Raw genomic sequence first — 20,425 nt, forward strand, 5'->3', positions numbered from 1 at the left:
ATTATATCAACATTGGTTAATATAAATCAATATATATTAACCAGTGGGTTGCCTTTTGTTATTTGGATTTTTTCCAGAAACTTGCAGTGTCTCTAAAATGCCTACAGCATGTGATTGTGTGTCCAGCAACAGACCAGCAACCCATTCAGATGTCCCTTGGATTGTACACTGTGTTTCCAAGGGCAGAAACCAGGCTAACAGAGACTCAGTACTTATAAGTACTTACAGGCGATGGATGGATTAATATGAACCATTACCATGTGCAGTAATTTACAGAAAAAAGTTTTTGATGAGCCATTAAGCTAGGGGAGCAAGTTAACATGGGGCTGGTACACAATAACTAACATGTATCTCCAAAAATCCATTATTTCAGGTGATATAAAGTAACCCAGACAAACAGTCATCAAGGAGAGTGACAAATGCTTTCCCAGGTAAAATGCTGGGCTGACTTTGAAGAATTGCACATCATCAACAGCCACGCAAGCATGACACAGTAGCCTGAAGTAGCTGAGGTTTTAAAACACAACAAACTTTCTGCAGGACTGAAAGTAACCTCTGTCAGTTAAATGAATTACTCTCTTAAATGTTGTTTGGGTACATGTATGGACAAATATGAATACCAAATGCAGCAGTATCAAAAGATAAAAATACCTGGTCTTTATATCTATTTATATCTATTTAAAAGTTGATATGGGTGCAGGAACACGACAAATTGGACAGATAGGATAGTATAAGAAAGCAAGGCGTGGGGAGTCCCTACCCCAAAGACAGACAGAATAGCATGAGAGAGCAGGGACAGACAGTACCTACTGCACAGACAGACAGGACAGTATGAGCGAGCAAGGAGGGGGGAGTCCCTACTTCACAGACAGACAGGATAGTATGAGAAAGCAAGAACTGGGGAGTCCCTACCCCACAGACAGAATAGTATGACAGAGCAAGGAGTGGGGAGTTCCTACTTCACAGACAGACAGGATAGTATGAGAGCGTTAGGACAGGGGAGTCCCTACCACACAGACAGACAGGATAGTATGAGAGAGCAAGGACTGGGGAGTCCCTACTTCACAGACAGACAGGATAGTATGAGAGCGTTAGGACAGGGGAGTCCCTACCACACAGACAGACAGGATAGTATGAGAGAGCAAGGACTGGGGAGTCCCTACCCCACAGACAGACAGATAGTAGGAAACTTTACTACAAGCACCACAAGATACATGTCATGTGACCATGCTCCTCACTACTTAAGGCTTTTGTCGGTGATCAACAACCCCCACCCATCATCTAATATGACATACTAACTCTATTCTCTATGAAAGGGCAGATGTCAGCCCCTGCATGTTGTGATAAAGATGGTAAGAACTTCAGATTAGTTAAAATGGCTAAACATTCTATAAAAGTGGTAAAATGTAGTTTTTTTTCCCAGAAACTAATAATAACTAATAGAAATGATTTTAAAACAAAGGCAGTACATAGCTGTAACTTTTCTGATGCATAAGCACAATGCACATCCTTGTCACTTTCTCGTTCTCATCCCATGAACCCTTTTTTTGAAGTTGGGCAGAAAATATATGAGGTATTTATTACACACATGTGAAGTAACCTCAACAGTCCTTTAAACTATAAGTAATGTTTCTAACAGTGTAAAACAAGACAGGATCCAAACATTACTGCAAAGCTGTATTATCCCCATGGCATGTAGTGGGGCATTTTTTGGTGAATTTGTGTTTCATGTGAGATCAGACTGTGCTTACCTTTATCCCAAACCATAAACCAATCCCTTGCTTAATAAATTCACTGGAGCTTAAACGTAACGTTTAAGGTAATGCGGTTCAATCTGGTAGACCTAAGCTAATCTTTCTTGCCTGTGTGGTTTTGCGAGCACTTCGTTAATCTACTCTCGGATGACCAGGCTGAGACTGCCTCACGGCGCAGGTCCTGGCCGGAGACGCCGATTCACTTAGGTAATGCAGACAATGAGGAATTCGCTTAAGCACATCCAGGATTACAGGCACTTCAGTGTGACTTTCAGTCTACTGGATGTGTTATGGTAGCTTCTCTGAAAAGTGGGGAGAGGCCTAAGGAATCGTGTTCAGGGAAAGCGCACCAAGCTTGCCACGCTTTAGAATCTATCACTTTTTGCATAGGACAAATGCAAAGATGAAGATGTAACAATAAAGGATATGCGTACACTTTAGAGTGTGCGTGGAATATAAGAAGCAGCCTCTGTTATTTGGCAAGTTTAATATCAAACTTAAAAAAAATGCAAACAAATAAGGTACTCTGGCTTCCTGTGACAATCTCATGGAGTGAAATATAATCAGTGCGATAAATAACTAAACCTGCAATTAATATATGTGGTAAGAAGAGAGGTGTAAATACAAACGCTTCTCTACTTACGAATTTTCAACTAACGAACTTTCAGACATACGAACGAAGAGGACTGAACGTCCAAATTGTGCTCATTGGGCTCCCGTTTCCTGTCCGCAACATGAATTTGTTTTTGTGTGCGGCAATTCCGGGAAGTACGACTTCTGGCCGCTACTCCCGCCGCGCAGCAGCGTAGCGTGCGTACTCCCAGCATACTAGTTCTTTGTACTTGCGTATAGCCAAACTTGGACATTTCAAGTTACGAACGGCCGTTCGGAATGTATTTAATTCGTAAGTAGAGGAGCGTCTATACATGTTTCATATGATTAACCTAAGCAGTTTTCAAAATTAAATCCATCAATCTTTCCTTTTCCCACAATACAGTACAAGGCCACAGTCACAAAATAATACATATTCGTAAATTATTCATATTCATGTCATTCTAGATACTATAACTTTCAGTTAAATAGTAGAGCAAAGGCCTGTAGATTGTTGGGAAATTAAATATTCATTTCCATTTGTAAGAAATTTTGTAATCACAAAACATTAAAAATATAATATCATTTTCTATATGCTGAAAGTTTCTCAAAACCTCCACTGTTCCCAATCACTCATCAACTGGAAACTTTTATGGGGCTAATTACGCAAACTAAATATTACAACAACCTGAAATTCAGCAGGAAATAGGAAGCATCCTCCATGTCTGCAAATTCCAACCTTTCTGCACTTTTTCTGCCCAGCCTGCACAAAGCATAACATCACATGTTCTCACCTGGCAGCAAACACATTCCAACTACGCCAGCCAGTCCATCCTTTTCTCTGAATGAAAATCACCAAGCTGATGACTAACAGAAATGCCCCACCTTCCCCCAACCCTACCTGCCCACATGCATGTTTAACACTCAAGGGAACATTAATCTTCACAAAGGACAATTAAAATTAAATCAGATCAAATCAAATCAAATCAAATTTTCCTTCATCTATATCTATCACCTACTTATTTGCCTACAGAACTCTTGCATTCTTCATTGCCAGTTCATTAAACAATCTGCAAACAAGCAAAAAAAAATCCTTGCATTCACAATGTAACTCTTACCAATAGCTGAGAGTCTGATGTGTTCCCAAACCTGCGATACGTATGATAATAATCAACGATGTCACTTAAAGCACAGATATAATAAACGTCTGTGGTCTCCCAAGCTAACAAGGCAGAAAAGCTACGAAAAGACGTCACTGTAGCTCGGCAAATAGGATTAAAGATGCCTAATTCCAAAAGGCTGGAAACACAGCATGTATTAAAGAGAAATTCTTTCAGAAAAAGATAATCCCCATATGAATTTTTAACAAACTTCACTCTTTATGACTAGTTTTTTGTTCTTTTTTTGCTTTTAGCTCTGCGATTTTCTGGCAATGTCATTGAACTGAATAAAAAAATTCACCTTCAACTTCGAAGCACTTTTAAAATAAAAAAGAAAAAACAATAGAAATGTTACACAATCCACACATAACAGGTCCCCGTAGTACCCCAGGCAGGCAGGCTAACTGAGACATCCCAGAATTCAGGTCCAGATAGAAGGCTGGGAAAGTAGCACCAAACCCCGTGGTTGGGGGTACGACACCGCGGGCCCAGCACTGGAAGGCGGACCAGTGGTGTTGAGAGGGGCCTTACCCTGAGTACTTCCACAGGCACCTGCGAAGCAGGAGGGAGGCTGGGCGGCGCGCTGACGTTGATGGCGGGGGTCTGGCTGCCGCCGGCTGGCAGTGGGAACGGCGAGGTCTGCTGCCGCTGCTGCCGCTGCTGCTCGCGGCGCTCCTGCTCCTGCAGCTGCTCTCGCATCAGCTGCTGCCGGAGCAGGATGCGGGACGTCATGGCAGAGGAGCTCAGCGGCGGCTTGGCAGATCCATGCTGCTCGGGGGGGTTACTGCGGGCGTGGCCGTCGGCAGGGCCGCGGGGGGGGACGAGAGGAACGCTCCATTAGAACACAAACAGCAGCTTCTGCTGGCACTGGCTCTCTGAATTACAAACATTTGAAGGTTTAGCAAAGGGGGGGGGCGGGGGTGGGGGGGGGATCACGAAATGTAACACAAATGATAAGGAGGAAATCCAAGCACAGAGCAAAGGAGTGTGGTTTTGGAGTGTGACTCTCCTACACACGTTTCCTGTCCAACGGAATCCCAGACTTAGGATTTTTTTTCAGAATCCCACCCTCCTCAAAGGCTGGAGCGGCTTAAGGGCTGCAGCCAAACAGCTGATCCTTTCTGATGAGCCCGCACTCGGGCTTGCACTGATGCATAATAATCGCACTAATTAGCTGGCTGAGTCGCGGAAAAATGCCGAGCATTCAGGATTGCATGCGTAATAAACTCAGGCTTGCTTAATAAAAGCAGCACGTCCCCATCCTGGCAGAGAAGAGAACGTCAGCTTCAGTTTTACAACATACTCTGATGCCTGTCGACTAAGCAGTGAATCATCACCAAAATTACATCCCTTAGTGAACTACAACTGCCTTTCCCAGTTTTGACAAAATACATATTTACAACAATTTCATTGTTTTATATTTGAGTGTCCATTATTTAATTGAAAATTGCCAAGTAATTCTGGCCAAAAATAACATAATTGTTTTCAATGTTGCTATTATTAAATCCAGCTGGAAAAAAACCAAGTGTAATAATTTAATTAGCTGATGTTACATGCATCTTCAGCTGGACTGAAAATTAGTGTACGTCATGCTATTTTATTTACAAATGCCAATGCTTACACAACCCTCATTTATACAGTGTTACAGATGGGCATGGTGAAGGACAGACGATCCATGTTTTGGCTCACAAAAGGGGACTTTATTATAATAAATACTTAAGGGCTCAAACACTAGGAGAAACCAGGTTAAAAACTTGCAAAATTGTGGCACAAGGAATAAAACAAAGCTACAGAATAAGGAACCATGTCAAAATACAACAATACACAACAGGAATAAAACAAGAACCAAATGTTAGAAAAAACACAAACATGGTGAGTCTTGTGGGTTTGAGATAAAAGGGGAGTCTGGACAACAGCCGACCGCTTAGCCCATTAAGCCACACGGCGGCCATGGGGGCATGGAAACACTAGGAGCTAAAGACCAGCGACACCTGCTGGCCGAACAGGGAACAGACATACCGGCGGGGCAGGACCAATCTAAACAGATGCAATGTCCACACAGCTTAATTCTGCAGAATTAAGAAGTTTAGCTGGTGTGACTAATTTATTTGTATTTCAGTTACTGCCATAGCAACCTTGGAAAACTGATCAAAGCATCCTCAACGTCATTCCAAATTGCCAATAATTTAAAATTCAGAAATCGTAAAGCAGACTTTGTGAACATATAGAACAATAGACAAACTGACCTAATTAACATTAGGAGCAATGTATGAATACACTATACATAGAATGCTCTTAATATTCTTTGAAAGAAACAATTCGCAATCAAATTATAGTATCATAAAACCCATATATCCTATGAAGTTGAATATAGAGCATTCTATAGAAGCGACAACTCTGCGTGGGCAGCATGGTGGCTCACACTACCAGGGTTGGGGGTTTGAATCCCACTTTCCACTCTGCGTGGGCAGCATGGTGGCTCACACTACCAGGGTTGGGGGTTTGAATCCCACTTTCCACTCTGCGTGGGCAGCATGGTGGCTCACACTACCAGGGTTGGGGGTTTGAATCCCACTTTCCACTCTGCGTGGGCAGCATGGTGGCTCACACTACCAGGGTTGGGGGTTTGAATCCCACTTTCCACTCTGCGTGGGCAGCATGGTGGCTCACACTACCAGGATTGGGGGTTTGAATCCCACTTTCCACTCTGTGTGGGCGGAGTTTGCATGTGCTCTCTCCATTGCCTGTATTGCTGCATTAATATTACCCATAGCAGGTGTATTAACCATACAACAAAGAAGGAGAACATTAGAAACAAATACCATTTCATGGAACTGCCAGACTGATAACTTCATAAAAAAAGTAAATCTAATACACCCAAAACACACAATCTGCAGAGAATAATGCTCTGTTAAAAGAATTAAAAGCACCTCCCCATTACACAGTGTACATGAGATCTACAAAATAGGAGACACGGGGCAGCAGGCTGGAAATAATAATTATTTAAAAAATAATTATTTATATAGTTACACAAAATACAAAAATATATTTCAACATGTTGTACTTGAATTCTAATTATCGAGTTTGATCATTCCTTTAAAGATGAAAATGTAAATTAAAATTTAAATAGAAAATAAAATACTAAAGATAACAATGTCATAGGTGGGTTAATTTCTCTCTGGAAGCTCATACTTGGCTGCATGATACCCAAAGGCTGAACCACTGGCTCATCACAACGGAGTCTGACAGAGCCCACACAACACCCTCTACAGGCCTCCGGCAGAACTACTGTAAACTAAAGAGAAAGAAAAATCTTTATCACGGGATTGGAGTAATTTTCCACTTCTGAGTATGTGGCTGTAACACACCTCCTCGGCCTGCCCTGTATGTTTATAAACACAATGTCAGCACAGTGCTGCATGGCCACTCCCACCACCCCAGCCCCCAGATGCGGCCACCAATCGATGAGCGGCTCCACCCCACACCTAGGAGAGCCGGAGCACAAAGCACAAAGCGAGAGAGCTGAGCACTGTGTTTTGGAATGGACAAGAACCCTGCATTCATCTGCCCACAAGCATGACAAGTCACCCAGTGTGGTGCACTACATGATTTAAACACAAGACCGGTGCAGTCAGCAAATTACAAATAACAATCGGCTATCATTTTAACCTCTAATCAGTGCATGCAGCACTGCCAAGTCAATCTGAATTGATTTAAACCTACTTTGTCTGACATTGACTAAATCATGAACTACATATTGCTCAGATGCAGGAGTTCGCGTTAGCATATCCTGGGTAAACTTTCTAGAGTTCAGTGCATCTCCTGACTCTTCTCACCTCCTGGCTCCATGCGGCCAGGCAGGGACTGTCTGCTTAAGCTGCGGCGTTCCCGAACGCTTGCGGATTCCATGCTGCAGTGCCGTCCTTCCGTTCTCGCATACGGGGGCGCCCAGAAACTTTCACAGCAGACGTATCTGCGCGAGGTAGCCACATCCCGAAGGGCACACACAAGCATTGTCACAGCACTGTCCCCACATACAGACACACTATTTATAGCAATCGCTGCATTTACAGGAGAGGGACACGCACACTCTTATACCTACACGCATTTGCTCATGCACGCACACACACGCACACACGCACACACACATGCTTCAAGCCCCAATCCAGGGATTGGTGTTAGAACTCACAGGTAGCAGTTGTGGAAGGAGCAGGGCCTGTGCACTTGTACCATGAGAGCTTCCATCTTATCTTTCTGTGCGTGAAGGTGCACCGGCTGCCCTTGGAAGGCAGTGAAAGTCACGCTGGTGCAGCGGAGCTCTATGTGTCAAGGGTGGGAGGCTCCAGGCAGCCCTGGAAACTCCAATCCCTACACAGCGAGGGAGGGGGGACAGCGACCACAAAGCGCAGGAGCGCTGCGCTCTGAGCGGCCGGCAGACCTGCTTAATCCAGCGCCTACCTGAGAGCTACATTCAATGCTGTGTGCTAGCTTCTGTTCATACACACAGACACACCTTGCACTAGTTTACTTGTTCCATTAAGGTTGTTTAAGCTAATGTAAAATGTTTTGGCTAAAAAACACATATAATGAAAGATATATGTATAATATTCATGCTTAATAATTTCATTTTTATTCCTTCAGTTGGCATTTTTTCCCACTGTCAAGGATGAGTCTGTCTATCGGATCATAACAGTTTCCTTCCCACTTATTAGCTTTGCTGAATCATTGACACTGGGCATTATATCTAAGCTGCACTTCACTGCCACACATGAGCTTTTAGCACTAAGGCCACGCATGAGAGTCTGGCTGTGCATGCAGCTGCCAGTCAGCTTTTCTCCTGCCAGACATTTTCCAGGGTCAGTGCCAGACGGCCGTTCACAGGGAGGCAAGCTGTGGGGGACACCAAGCACCGGCCTCGAAAGTGAAAGCAAGGTTGGTTGCAGGGTGCTACGCCAACCTAGCGTGATGTGTCCAACCACTTGACCAACCTGGCCTGTCAAGGACAAGCCATGGTGAGTTAACAACTGTGGAAACAGAAACTTAAGCATATATTTATGGTCCAGGATCAAGGTGAGCGTTTGAAGTGAAATAATGCCCTGAATTATTTCAAAAAAATTACCTGTACAGCTGTAGAAGGGTCTTAAAAAGTTGGATAAAGACATCAGCAAAGAATGCTGATAATTATCACAACTTGTGCAAACATTATACTCTAAATAAAGCCAGTTGCGCACAAGATTTCTATTTTTATTATTTCTCTATTAAAATCTGTCTCATATACACCTAGAAAAAACTTTTCTCTATATTCCGAATGTAAGTCAAGGGGAATATGGAGACTTTGTTTTTAATTGCAATCTGGAGTCCCCTTCTCCTTGTGGCTTTTCTTTGGAACTTAGCAAACATGAAATCTGTTTTAAAAAAAACAAACCAAAACAAAAATAAACAGACAAACAAACAAAAAATGCATCCTAGTGTGTAACTATATTTCTGCTTGATGTCCGATGCAATTTTTGTACTAAAATTAATAATTGCGTTACTGCATTTTGAAGAATGCATACTTGAATGTTTATAATGTTAGTGCATATTTACTAACTCAATCAACAGAAAAGCTCAGTATCAGAGCATTGTTTTCTCACAACTTGTTACAGATAATTAATACATCAAACCAGACCCAATTCAGTAACCATACTCCTCCACCAGAGGGGGCCTTTTCTCCGTAAATGTTCACCTTTATTATCACCTCTACTAACAGAGCGATTAACCTCAGCAGGTTAACAAAGTAAACAGATCCTGACGTACGATACAGCTTTCCGAGACACTAGCCAGTCATCTGCAGACAGTACTGAGCGATCATATCCTACAGCTCCTTTGCACATCACTGTTATTTTGTTATTTTCACAGGGTGACATTTGGTATTTCGCAGAATGTGTTTTAAATGATGCATTGAACAAATTTGCACTGCTCCTGTATACAGTAAGACAGTGAGCAAGTCTCTTTCCATGTCTGGCGTAAGGTGATTTTGAAACAGAAATAGCTGCGACTTCACCTCAAAGCCGAGACAGGAGACACTGCATCAGCAGGAAGTGGTGTAGCGAAGGAAACAGTCGCCTGTGTCAGAAAGCTGGTTCAACAAAGTCAGTTTGACTAAACCAGATAAATGCAATCCGAGATAAACAGCATCACAGCGCTCACTACCAGCAATCTATGTCAATCCAGGTTTTCTCAGTATTATCCTGAAACTTAACGTGGGGCCTGTATCATGATGCTGGATTCTTTGCTGAACCGGATAATTTTTAGGATAAGTAGTGGTAGCTCTGGCTTTTTGAAGTCATGCGAGAAGTCATGATTATCCAATAGGAATGCTCTATACCTGAACTATCATTGGACAATCAAGATTTTTAAGACTTTTTAACAGGTCTCCTTACTCTGGAGCAGAGCTCATACTTCAGTGTGTATATATACAACTTATATAAATAGTGAGTAGCACCTCCAAGGTAAGGGGTTCGAGTTTCATCTCAACCTTTTCTCTCTTTGGATTTTGCCAGCTTCCACTGGCATCCTGTTCAGCATGTACCCCTGCCTAATGCCCTATGCAGATTGCCAGTGTTCCCCTGTGACCCTGACCAGGATAAGTGGTTACATGATGGATGGATAGATGGATGGATGGATGGGTAAATATTTAGTACTTGTATATATGCAACTATAATTACACATAATTGAAATTCCTGTTAAGCCTTTTGGTATTTATACAGTTATAATCGTTAAACTTATATTGATGCGTCATCGTTTGTGAACAACCATTCAACCCATTTGATACTGGAGGAAAGAAACTAAGGCTGTCTTATCCCCAACGACTTACTCTGTCTGTCTTCCCAAGTGAAATTCGGTGCTTTCATTTCCTTATTAAAAAGAGGTAAAAGACACTTTCTGGAGTCTAAACACACAGACTCCACTCACATCTGACAGAAAAGCTTCACACACAGTTTCATTTGGCAGCACTCAGCAACAGCATAAGCATTTTGCAAAAGTGTCTTCTAATGAAATGACCAGAAACCCCCACTTAGCACCCAATTACTCATCAACCTTTCCATTTATTTTGACACGATAAATCACTAATTTAGCCATTTTTTTCAGCAAATAGGACTTAGCCTGCCTACCTTGTTATTTTCATTATTTGCAGTCCTTCTTGTAAGTGTTGCTCTGGTGACTCTGCGGTCAGAGTTAAAGGGATGAGTTTTAAGGTCTCAGTGAGCTACAGTTTCCGGGAGGTGATGGTTCTTTCCTCCCTCGCTCTCTCCCTCTGTCAATATCCTCTTTTTTTTTAAATCAAATTCTTTACAGTCTAAACCAAGAAAATTCACGATTAAAGTCTACAATCTAAAATATTATCATCCAGTGACAGAATTATTAAAACATCAGTTCGTTTTTATTCACTCTAGAGGAAACCAGTCACTTGAGACCTAATATCATGAGACATGTACATAGATATAACTGCTATTATTTGAAAAGGTATCTATTAGATATACTACTATTGTAGTCACTACACTGGTCAGGCTTTAGCACTGATCACAGACTCATCAGTCACTTCCACATCAGCAATTTATCAGTACTGATCAATCATGATCATTAATGCACACTGATCACCATAACATCAGCCAATAATCAACACTACTAACTGACATGTTGACAATCAGCCACTGTACCTGTCACTGGCACAGTTATCAACATTGTCTTTCAGTGCTGCAAGTAAGCCAGCAGGCAATAATCAAGCAAAGCATTCTTTAAAAGTTCAACCGAGGAATTGTGAACTCATTCAGCCAGTCACCAATCACTACTGATCACTACCGCATAAATCACCGGTCAAGGCTATTCACTAGCATATCAGAAACAAGCGATATCCACATTTAAGCTGGCAACTAATCAGTAAACACTGTTAGATTAGTAAAATCCTCAGCATTTCACATACCAGTATTTTAAGCGTCCTTGGGAGTGTTTTACACTCTTTTTTTTTCAGAGGATAATTTTTTTGAAGAATCCTTGTGATTTTGACTCAGTGGTGGGTGTTACATGAGCATATTTTTATAACGTAAAAGGTGGAAAAAATATCTTCATTATCTACAACAGCGTCACTGAAAACAGGAACAGCGAGGTGACTCAAGGGTTTGTAAGGACAGCCGATCCTAAAAATACATACTGGCTTTACCCTCCTCTTGTGAAAGACATCCTTTGCAGTGATGCCCTCATCAGCTTCACATCTACCTCTTCCACATCGCTATTTGCAATTAAGCAGAGATTCAGCCACGCATAACCCCAGTGAGCTAGAAAAGCAGAACGAACCTGACCTTGAAGCTACTTATCATCCAACATACAAGCAACGACAAAGCATGCAAACAGGAAACATTATTCCCGCAGCAAATGTGGAGGGGCTGCTGACAGAGCCTGGTTTCACATGTGGACTCAGCTTTCTGGTGAACCACAAGAGGGCCGCATGAAGCCTCTCCCTGTTTTACCATCATCCTGATCCGCTTCTGCAATAACAACATGAAGTAAGAGGAGGCGTCCCAAGCCGTTCCGCCTGGGCCTTCAGCTGGTCGCTTTAGACGTTACGTCGTGAGTAAGTGTGTAGCAATGTGCTTGCACAATCACGTCTCTCACACACGCACCTGCCGATGTCGCTCCGCTCGTATCTCTTTACGGGATTCAGCTCAGGGACACCACAAACCCACCGCTATCCCAGAGCTAATAAAATACCATTTATATTGACAGACTAATAATGCTCTCAATTTGCAGTGATTCATGGGGCATATTGTACTGAGCCAAACTGTCCTAATTTCAAGTGTTTTTTTTTTTATGGATTAAATTGAAGAGTGTCTCAGTGTTATTCCTTCTGATATTAATTTCAGATACTTCACAGCCGTAACATTATCAAAAAAAAATCAGCTGTGTGATTCCTATGGATTTGAACAACTCAGTGTGTACGCAACTATCGACCCACACACTGACTGTGCAAGTGGCACATTTATGGAAACATGATTATCTTTCCCTGAGATAATGCAGCGCAGGCCACTGAATAAAAAAAATAGCCTGTTCACTCCCAGTTGCTGATACAGCCAGATCGACTCCTTGTGTATCATGTTTCACTGCCAGCCTTAATCTTTCCAACAGCTCAAATGAGGAGCCTGGAGTAGCATAGCAGGGAATTAAACTTTTAAGACCAAATGGGAAATGAATACAACCTCCGGTATAACCACATATCTAGAAAATAGATATAAGAGCTCTCGGTTATCTAGATGCTAAATAGAGAAAGATACAAAAAGAATTTTAACTGGCTGATGATGGCCACTGGTGGTATCTGTTCTGAGTGGCACACTCCGCTAACATAGGCCTGCATATCCACTCTTATCTCCCCCCTGCCGAAATCTCACTTTCATCGCTAAATTTATTACGCCAATTAGCACTTCGCAGGCAACTTGTTTTACTGCTCACCCAATTCCTATAAATACGCATGTTGATCATGCATTGGGCACTGTGAACAGGTGCCTCTGATAGATGCTCTCGATGGTTGTATTTCAAGAAAATAAAGCATAGTAGGTAATATTTATCGTGATTTTGAAGATTTGTCTAGAAGTTCTTCCATGACACCTTCAATGAAAGTTCGCCTGCTCATTTTTGGTGATGGTGAAGTTACCCAGAATTTGAGGAGCTTGTTATGTCCTTTGATGGAATTCTGGGTACATCAACGTCGTTTAGCCTCTTAGCGGTCACAATGTTAAGGCTGAAGGTGCCAGCCCTGGAGCTTGGAACTCTGATGGGGTGCCAGATGGTTTACTGTGTGGCTCATCAGCAAGCGTGCCGCTTAATGAGGAGTCTGTCAGCTTGAGGATGGCAAACTGACATGAAGAAATGACCCTCAGCATAGAGTCACTGGGCCTGGCTAAGGACAATCATGCCGAACTCTGAGTAATCCCCTGACCCGATTGAAATGAAAAGCAAAAGCAGGCATTCATTTTCTGTCGGATTTAAGAGGAAGCTGAAATCATGAAATGACCATGCAGTACAGATTTACTCAATCATACACAAACAAGCTCAGTTTCACTTCTTCTGGTGTTCTGGTTTAATAAGGATGTTGCTTTGATGTATTATATTCTCCTACAGCCTTGCGATCACTAAAAAAAAAAAAAAGCATACAATAGGCATACTGCAGAACCTACTTCATGTGATATTTCACTGGATTTGCACAGTGCAATCCAGCTGGCTCACTTGTCTCATTTGCAGGTTCCAAAAGGGATAAGAAGGCCAGCTGTGCTGTTAATAAAGCAGAAGGGCCTGAAGCACAGCCTACACTACAGCCCTGAGGTATTATAAGTGTGAAAATGAGTGAGTTTTCCAACTGGCATGACTGGCACCAGTTAAATTTCCCAATTATGGACTGTACAGAAGGGCAGGCAGGATTCACCCACCAATCTGTCTTCTAAAGTTCCCTTTATTCTAACCTGGGTTGCGGCACATAACACTTACAGTATAAGGGTGTTTATCCTCAAGCTTAATTAACAAAAAGTCAGAAAATTCATATGAAAACCCCCCTTATGAGACAGCATTTATTTTCAACACTGAGAGCAGGGGATTTTGCCGAGATTTAAATAAGGTTAAAGGTCTCTGTGCTGTGTGTCACTGTTTTCTTCCTCATTCTGGAAGGAACAGCACTAGAAAAATGGCAATGAAGATAACAGGAACAAGAGGATGTCTCAATGATGAGAGTGTAGGTGTGGAAACAAAAGCACTAGCTAACTAGGATGCACCCCCCCCTCTTCTTAGGGGGTCCTCCTACTCAGTCAAGAGGTCACATGTTTCCACCCTGTGTTTGACATGTCGGAAAAGAAAAGGAGTTCTTAAACAAGTGACTCTGATTTAAATTCCATTTCTTTTATCATACAACCACGGCTAAAAAAGGAGTCGGCCATCGGGAATTCTGGATTGAGAACTAGGCTACCAAGTGAACATTACTACTAAACATTCATTTCCTTGCTGCTGAAAGCATCCCTATGCAGTGGTGGATTTTCCCTCTGGGAGAGTCTTCTTTGAAATCAGAAAGGTTCTGCTCTGGCAAAATTTTACATTAGAACCCATTAGAGAGATAACAGGGATATACTGCTCTTTGATCCATATGCACAGCCGGATGACAGCATGTCAGAGCAGCAACTCTCCACGTCCTGACAGTCTTCGGTAAAGGGTTGGAAGGTCAACGGCCAAGTCAGCGCACCACATATTGTCTGCTTGGGGGTATTTGCTTTAGTCGTACAACTATTGAATGAGACGCGATGCTTAGTCATTGGTAACTGATATTACCAACTATAGTGGGTATAAATCCTTCATAATTGAACTGGATTGCTCAAGTTGTTTTCCATTACGTTTCTAAAGGAAAAAACTGATGACATATTGAACTAATCAATCAATACATGATGATTGCTTTAACTTTTTTAAAGACAAGTGAGCGTAAATCCAAGTTCAGCCACAACCTTAAGCGTGCGTATTATCCCTAGGCTTAAAATAAAAATGGACCTCTGCATACAGCATAGGCATGCCTGCACAAAACCCAATTCTCATAACTGAAAAGGTATTTTGAAGATGTGCGTGCCTGGTGAAAATATGGGAAACAAAGTTTAGGCAAAATTCTGCAGTCACGGCAGGGAAGGAAATAATGTGTAGTTTGGTCGGTAAATAACCTGGAGGAAATACCCTCATCTGCACTTGTTGCATTTCCACTGTAGTAGAAAACAGCTGGGAAAAATTAGCTCAGTTTAAATAATGAAGTGGAGTTTTTAGGGGAGCATATAGTGACACAGAAATCTCTGTTCCCACTGGGTAAAAGGGAAAGACAAGTCTGTACACACTTTCCCAGGGTTTATTAAGTATATGCTTCAATGAATGTAGAATGCAAGTTTATCCACATGTAGCTAGATGTTCCCAATATAGTATGTTGTTGGAGAACCGTAAAACAGTTGTCATTGCACAATCAGTTGCCTTCACATTTCATTATTTTTATATCAATTAATTAGTTTTATTCGTCGTTTTTATTTCAGACTCACATTTTAATAACAGAGGTGCATGTACGAATTTCTCACACTCCCATTACATAACATATATTTAATTATAAATTGAATAGTCAAACTTCAAGTAAGCAGAGGACAATGTGTGTCCTGCAAAGAAAATGTTACTTTTATAAATATTTTATTCACAATATATATGATACTACTGAGTTTGAATATTGTTCGAATTTTCTGTATAACTAAGTAAAGTATGAACGCAAATATAACAAACATCTGCTAATATTTGCGGATGGTGTCGATAAGACAACACCCGGTGTTGCATAAGTAAACCGAACACACAAAACAGAGACATGGGGGGAAAGGAGTCAAACAGACCCCTCCCAGAAAGCTCACGCAGTTAGGCAGCTATACGGCTTCAGACTTCTTGTAAATTGTCTGGAAACGCACAGATAACACAGGGACGCTACCCTAAAACAGCACTGCTCTCGCTAACAATAATAGGTATCAGAAAATATCCTTGCAAATAATACAATCTTGCTTGTGCTTTTTCCCCCTCCATTTGTATTTTGTACTTTATTATAAATAATATACAACTTTACATTACTAACCTGTACGGCTGGCTCTTCAGTTCATAGTATGTTTTTGGTTCGTGCTGAAATTCCTCACCCACTTCGAAGTCGGGTACGATCCCCGATTCCGACTGCATTGCTCCCGCTGTCACTGTCAAATTTCCCCCAAAATTGTGAAACACGACGTTCCTAATCCTCGTGCGAGCGCAGCTTCAACCGCAGTGGTAGCAAACTGCCATAACACCCCCGCCCGCCCATGCAGTCAGGAATTGGTCTTTAGCTGTAAAGTCCGCAGCACTTGTAGTCCTCCGCAATGTATCAGTGAGTTTCGGCGACGTGAAACCAGAAGGAGTCGTAACTACAATCCCCAAAATCCTGTTCGACAGAGCTGCTTTTCTGGCAGTTTGCATTAGCGAATGTCAGCAGCTTTTCATTGGTCTGAGACTGGTCGGAGTTTGTCTTTCCTTGTCAAAGCCAATCCGTTAAAGATGCTCTGAAAATATATGCTTAATGACGCTCCGTTGTCTACACGTTACTAAATTGTAATAGCTTTATACCTTGCGATAATAGATTCTGTTGAACTTCCTGCTTTTGAAAGCGCCCGAAGTTTCTCAGTTACAGTTGACTCAGTTGTACTTCGACACATTGTCAGCGATTGTACCTGAATAATAACAACAACAATAATAATAACAAAGTTTTTTTGTCGTGGTCATTTGATTTCTAATGTACAATACATATAGTACTGTTCATGCAAAATGAATTCTGACCATTTGAATTGTGTATATGTGTTTTGGTTTTGTACTTGAATGCTCCCTCCTTTTCTTTCGTTAGAAGAAAGGTGTTTCCCCTCCTTTTAACCATATGTTTCAAGTTCTGTTTATTAAGGTATAGTTTTGAAAGTAGCAAGGGCCTAATTCATATGAAAACCCCCTTTTGAGACAATATTTACTTTTAACAGTACCAATACTGTGGGAGTACCATATGTGTTTAGGAGGATGGGGGATTTGGGCTGATTTAAAAACAAAACTAAAAGTGAAAAGTACCTCCCATAGATAAATTTTGTCTATTATTTTTGTCTAATAAGTCCATCCATCCATCAAGATCCTTGCTGCCTTAAATCCAGCAAGAATACACAGCCTATCCCAGAAGCTACAGATCCAAGGCAGGGAATTACCCAGGCATCATCTCATAGCAGGAGATCTAATTTGAAAGTGAAAATACTGTAAAAGTGCTGTAACGAGTTGTACAATAAATACATGCATGATAAATATCTATACATTGTTACCTATGGTATGTTTATAGTGTGTGTAAAAAAATCGTCATATCCCTTTAAATAGTCACTTTTTATCACCTTCCTGACATCAAAAACCAATTTTCCAGCTTTATTTACACATTTTACCTTACACCATTCATGCAACAGTACAGAAAAATTATAAAAATTGAAAAACCTTAAAAACAGATTTAATCTGTGGTAGAGCCACCTTTTGCTTTAACTACGGCTATCTTTCCGTTTGGATATGTCGATACCAGGTTTGTGCACCTGGATTTGAGAATATTTGCCCATTCTTCCTTTGTAGAACTGTTCATGTTCAGTCATATTTCATAATGAGTGGCAATGGGTTGCTCTCTTCAAGTCCATCCATAGAATTTCTATCAAATTCAGATCATGGTTCTGACTTTATTTAAGGTTATTTACCTTCCAATACTTGAGTCCTTGCATTGTTTTTTTTTCTTTAGAGTATTCGTCATGCTGGAATGTGTGCCACCTGCCTATCTACAGCTGTCTGTAGGGTTTCCTGAAGAATTTTGGTCTACTTAGCACCATTCATCTTCCCTTCAATCCTGACTAAGTGCCCAGATGCCACTGATGAGAAACACCTCCACAAACACTATGCTGCCACCACCATGCTTCACGCAAGGCATGGTGTGTTTTGGGTGGCCTGCTCTGTTTGCTTTTGACCAAATATCGAGCTTGGAGTTCAGTCCAAAAAGTTCAATCCTAGTGTCGTTTGACTGAAAAAGCTTTTGCCACTTTTGAGATACAGTAACTTATTTAAAAAAGGCTTTTTTCTTGCCACCCTGCCACAGAGGCCAGCTTTGTGGAAAGCTTGTGAGATTGTTGTCACATGCAGAGAGTGAAAGAAAGACTTGAAGGACCTTAAAAGTTGCTGTTCATCTCCAGGTGGCTTCTGGGCAAGTCTGTAATGGTCACTGCTGAGGGGCTGATGACTTATCCAAATGGGATATGATGATTTTCTATAGGCACTGTATGTATGATTATGCTGTATAAGGAGTCTGAGAAGAAATAGAGAAGAATGGGAGTTCTTTACAGTGTACTTGTGTGTATATGTACACATTTAAATATAGTGGGTATGCAGTCCATACAGTAGTTATGGGACGAACTGGGTGAAGATTAGCGGTAGTGCGGAGAGTTAAGCTGTGGTGAAAAAGCTGTTCCTCCTGCTGGTGCAGGAGTGGAAGCTTCTGTACCTCCTTCCAGATGGGAGTAGGGTAAACAGTCTATGCTTTGTTTGGGAGGAATCCCCCCTAATGTTCCAAGCCCTGTTTCAAATTCAAGGTTGAAGTTCAAGTTTATTTACAAAGCGCACTTAAAACGACTGCTGTCGACCAAAGTACTGAACAATACGGTCTGCAAGTCACATACACGTCCAAGAACAAGATACAAATACTTTAAAGATAAACACGTGGACAGTGCCCCAATATAAACAACCACAGAACCAAGAGAAACTAACTATTGGGATCTAAGCTGTGTCAAATAAAATTGGGTTGAAACAAACAAAACAGAAAATTAAAACAGGAGATAGAAATAAGTAATTAATATGTAATTAATAAACAAAATTCAAACAATAATTGGACAATAAAAGAGGCTCTCAAACTGAGGTAAAAGCTAAAGAATAAAAAAAAAGTTTTAAGATGAGATTTAAAAGATAACAACATAGGGGCCTGCCTTACAAAGAGGGGTATGTCATTCCAAAGCTTGCAATAACTGCAAACACCCGATCACCACTTTGCTTCAACCGAGATTTCGGAACTATTAGAAGAAAAATTGTTTATGCTGGTCCTCGATGGAGGGGAGCTGGGCATCAATGAGACACTGGGCAGATTTTACTGCCGATTACAGGGGTTTCTGGTTACGAGACAGAGCAACTGTTTTACCACATCATAATACAGCTGGTCAAGATGCTCTTGATGGTATACTGGTAAATTATGGTCAGGATCTGAAGGGACAGGTACATTATAACTAGTCTGGCAGTCTGATGGACAAGCCTGAGTTTGGCTGATGCTAGAAGAACATTATCTGCCTGACTGCATTGTGCCATCAGTAAAGTTTGGTGGAGGAGGGATAATGGTATGGGGTTATTTTTCAGGAGTTGGGCTAGGCTCCTTAGTTTTAATGAAGGGAACCCTTAATGCTTCAGCATACCAAGACATTTTGGACAATTCTATGCTTCCAACTTTGCGGGAACAGATTGGGGAAGCCCCTTTTCTGTTCCAGCATGACTGTGCCCTAGTGCACAAAGCAAGATCCATAAAGACATGGTTGGATGAGTTTGATGTGGAAGAACTTGACTGGCTCATACAAAGCCCTAAATTCAACCCAATTAAACACATTTGGGATGAATTAGAACAGAGATTGTGAGCCAGCCCTTCACATCCAGAGAAAGGAGGATGGTGGGAGAGACTAGAGAGAGCAGTTAATAACTGTCCCAGAGATTGAATAATAAAAGTCAAATGTTTAGCAGGAGGCTTCTACTTGAACAGAAGCTGAATTACTGGGCAGAAAATGAATAAAGCCTTCACCAGGCACCCTGATCTCAGGAGACCTACAGTATAATCCAAATTTGTTGATTTACTCAAAGCAGGAACGGGTTACAAAGTCATCTTGGAGAGTTTAGATATTCATCATTCCACATTTAGAGAAATTGTTTATAAATGGAAACAATATAGTACTGTGGCTCCCTGGAAGTGGGTTTCCAGCGAAGATCCAAAGACACAAAATACACTCCAAACTGGTTAACATCTATGTTCATGAGTCTACCCTACACAAAACATTGAACAGGCATGGTGTTCATAGCAGGATAAAATTGGGCTTTCTTACCCAAATAACCCTTTTCAGGTCTGAGGTTTTGCTAGGCCCCATAGCGGCCACATAGCCCATTACCGGTCCAGAAGAGCTTGCATCACCAGTTCCAAGTCCAGAAGAGCCCAGGTCTCCAATTCCTAGTCCAGGGAAGCCTGCATCTCCAATTTTCGGTCCAGAGAAGCCCACATCTCCTATTCTCAGT

At 41.6% G+C, this 20,425-nt stretch overlaps 1 protein-coding gene across 7 annotated transcripts in view; it reads right to left on the reverse strand.

Annotated features, from left to right (window-relative positions):
* LOC125744849 (microphthalmia-associated transcription factor-like) overlaps positions 1-16,640 on the reverse strand; it is a 34,940-nt gene extending 18,300 nt beyond the window's left edge. Inside the window, exons 1-2 of one of the 7 annotated variants that reach the window (XM_049017130.1) lie at positions 16,158-16,640; positions 4,037-4,289 (exon numbers count right to left, since the gene is read on the reverse strand). In XM_049017130.1, the coding sequence (XP_048873087.1) occupies positions 4,037-4,289; positions 16,158-16,255 (351 nt within the window). In that variant the 5' untranslated portion in view covers positions 16,256-16,640. Of the gene's footprint in view, positions 1-4,036; positions 4,290-7,694; positions 7,855-10,659; positions 11,439-16,157 lie in introns of those variants that run through there. The other 6 variants (XM_049017127.1, XM_049017129.1, XM_049017133.1 and 3 more) reach the window with 6 other exon arrangements.
* Between the last annotated feature and the right edge of the window lie 3,785 nt (positions 16,641-20,425).

The sequence above is a fragment of the Brienomyrus brachyistius genome, chromosome 6, assembly GCF_023856365.1.
Source record: "Brienomyrus brachyistius isolate T26 chromosome 6, BBRACH_0.4, whole genome shotgun sequence".
Classification (NCBI taxonomy): domain Eukaryota; kingdom Metazoa; phylum Chordata; class Actinopteri; order Osteoglossiformes; family Mormyridae; genus Brienomyrus; species Brienomyrus brachyistius.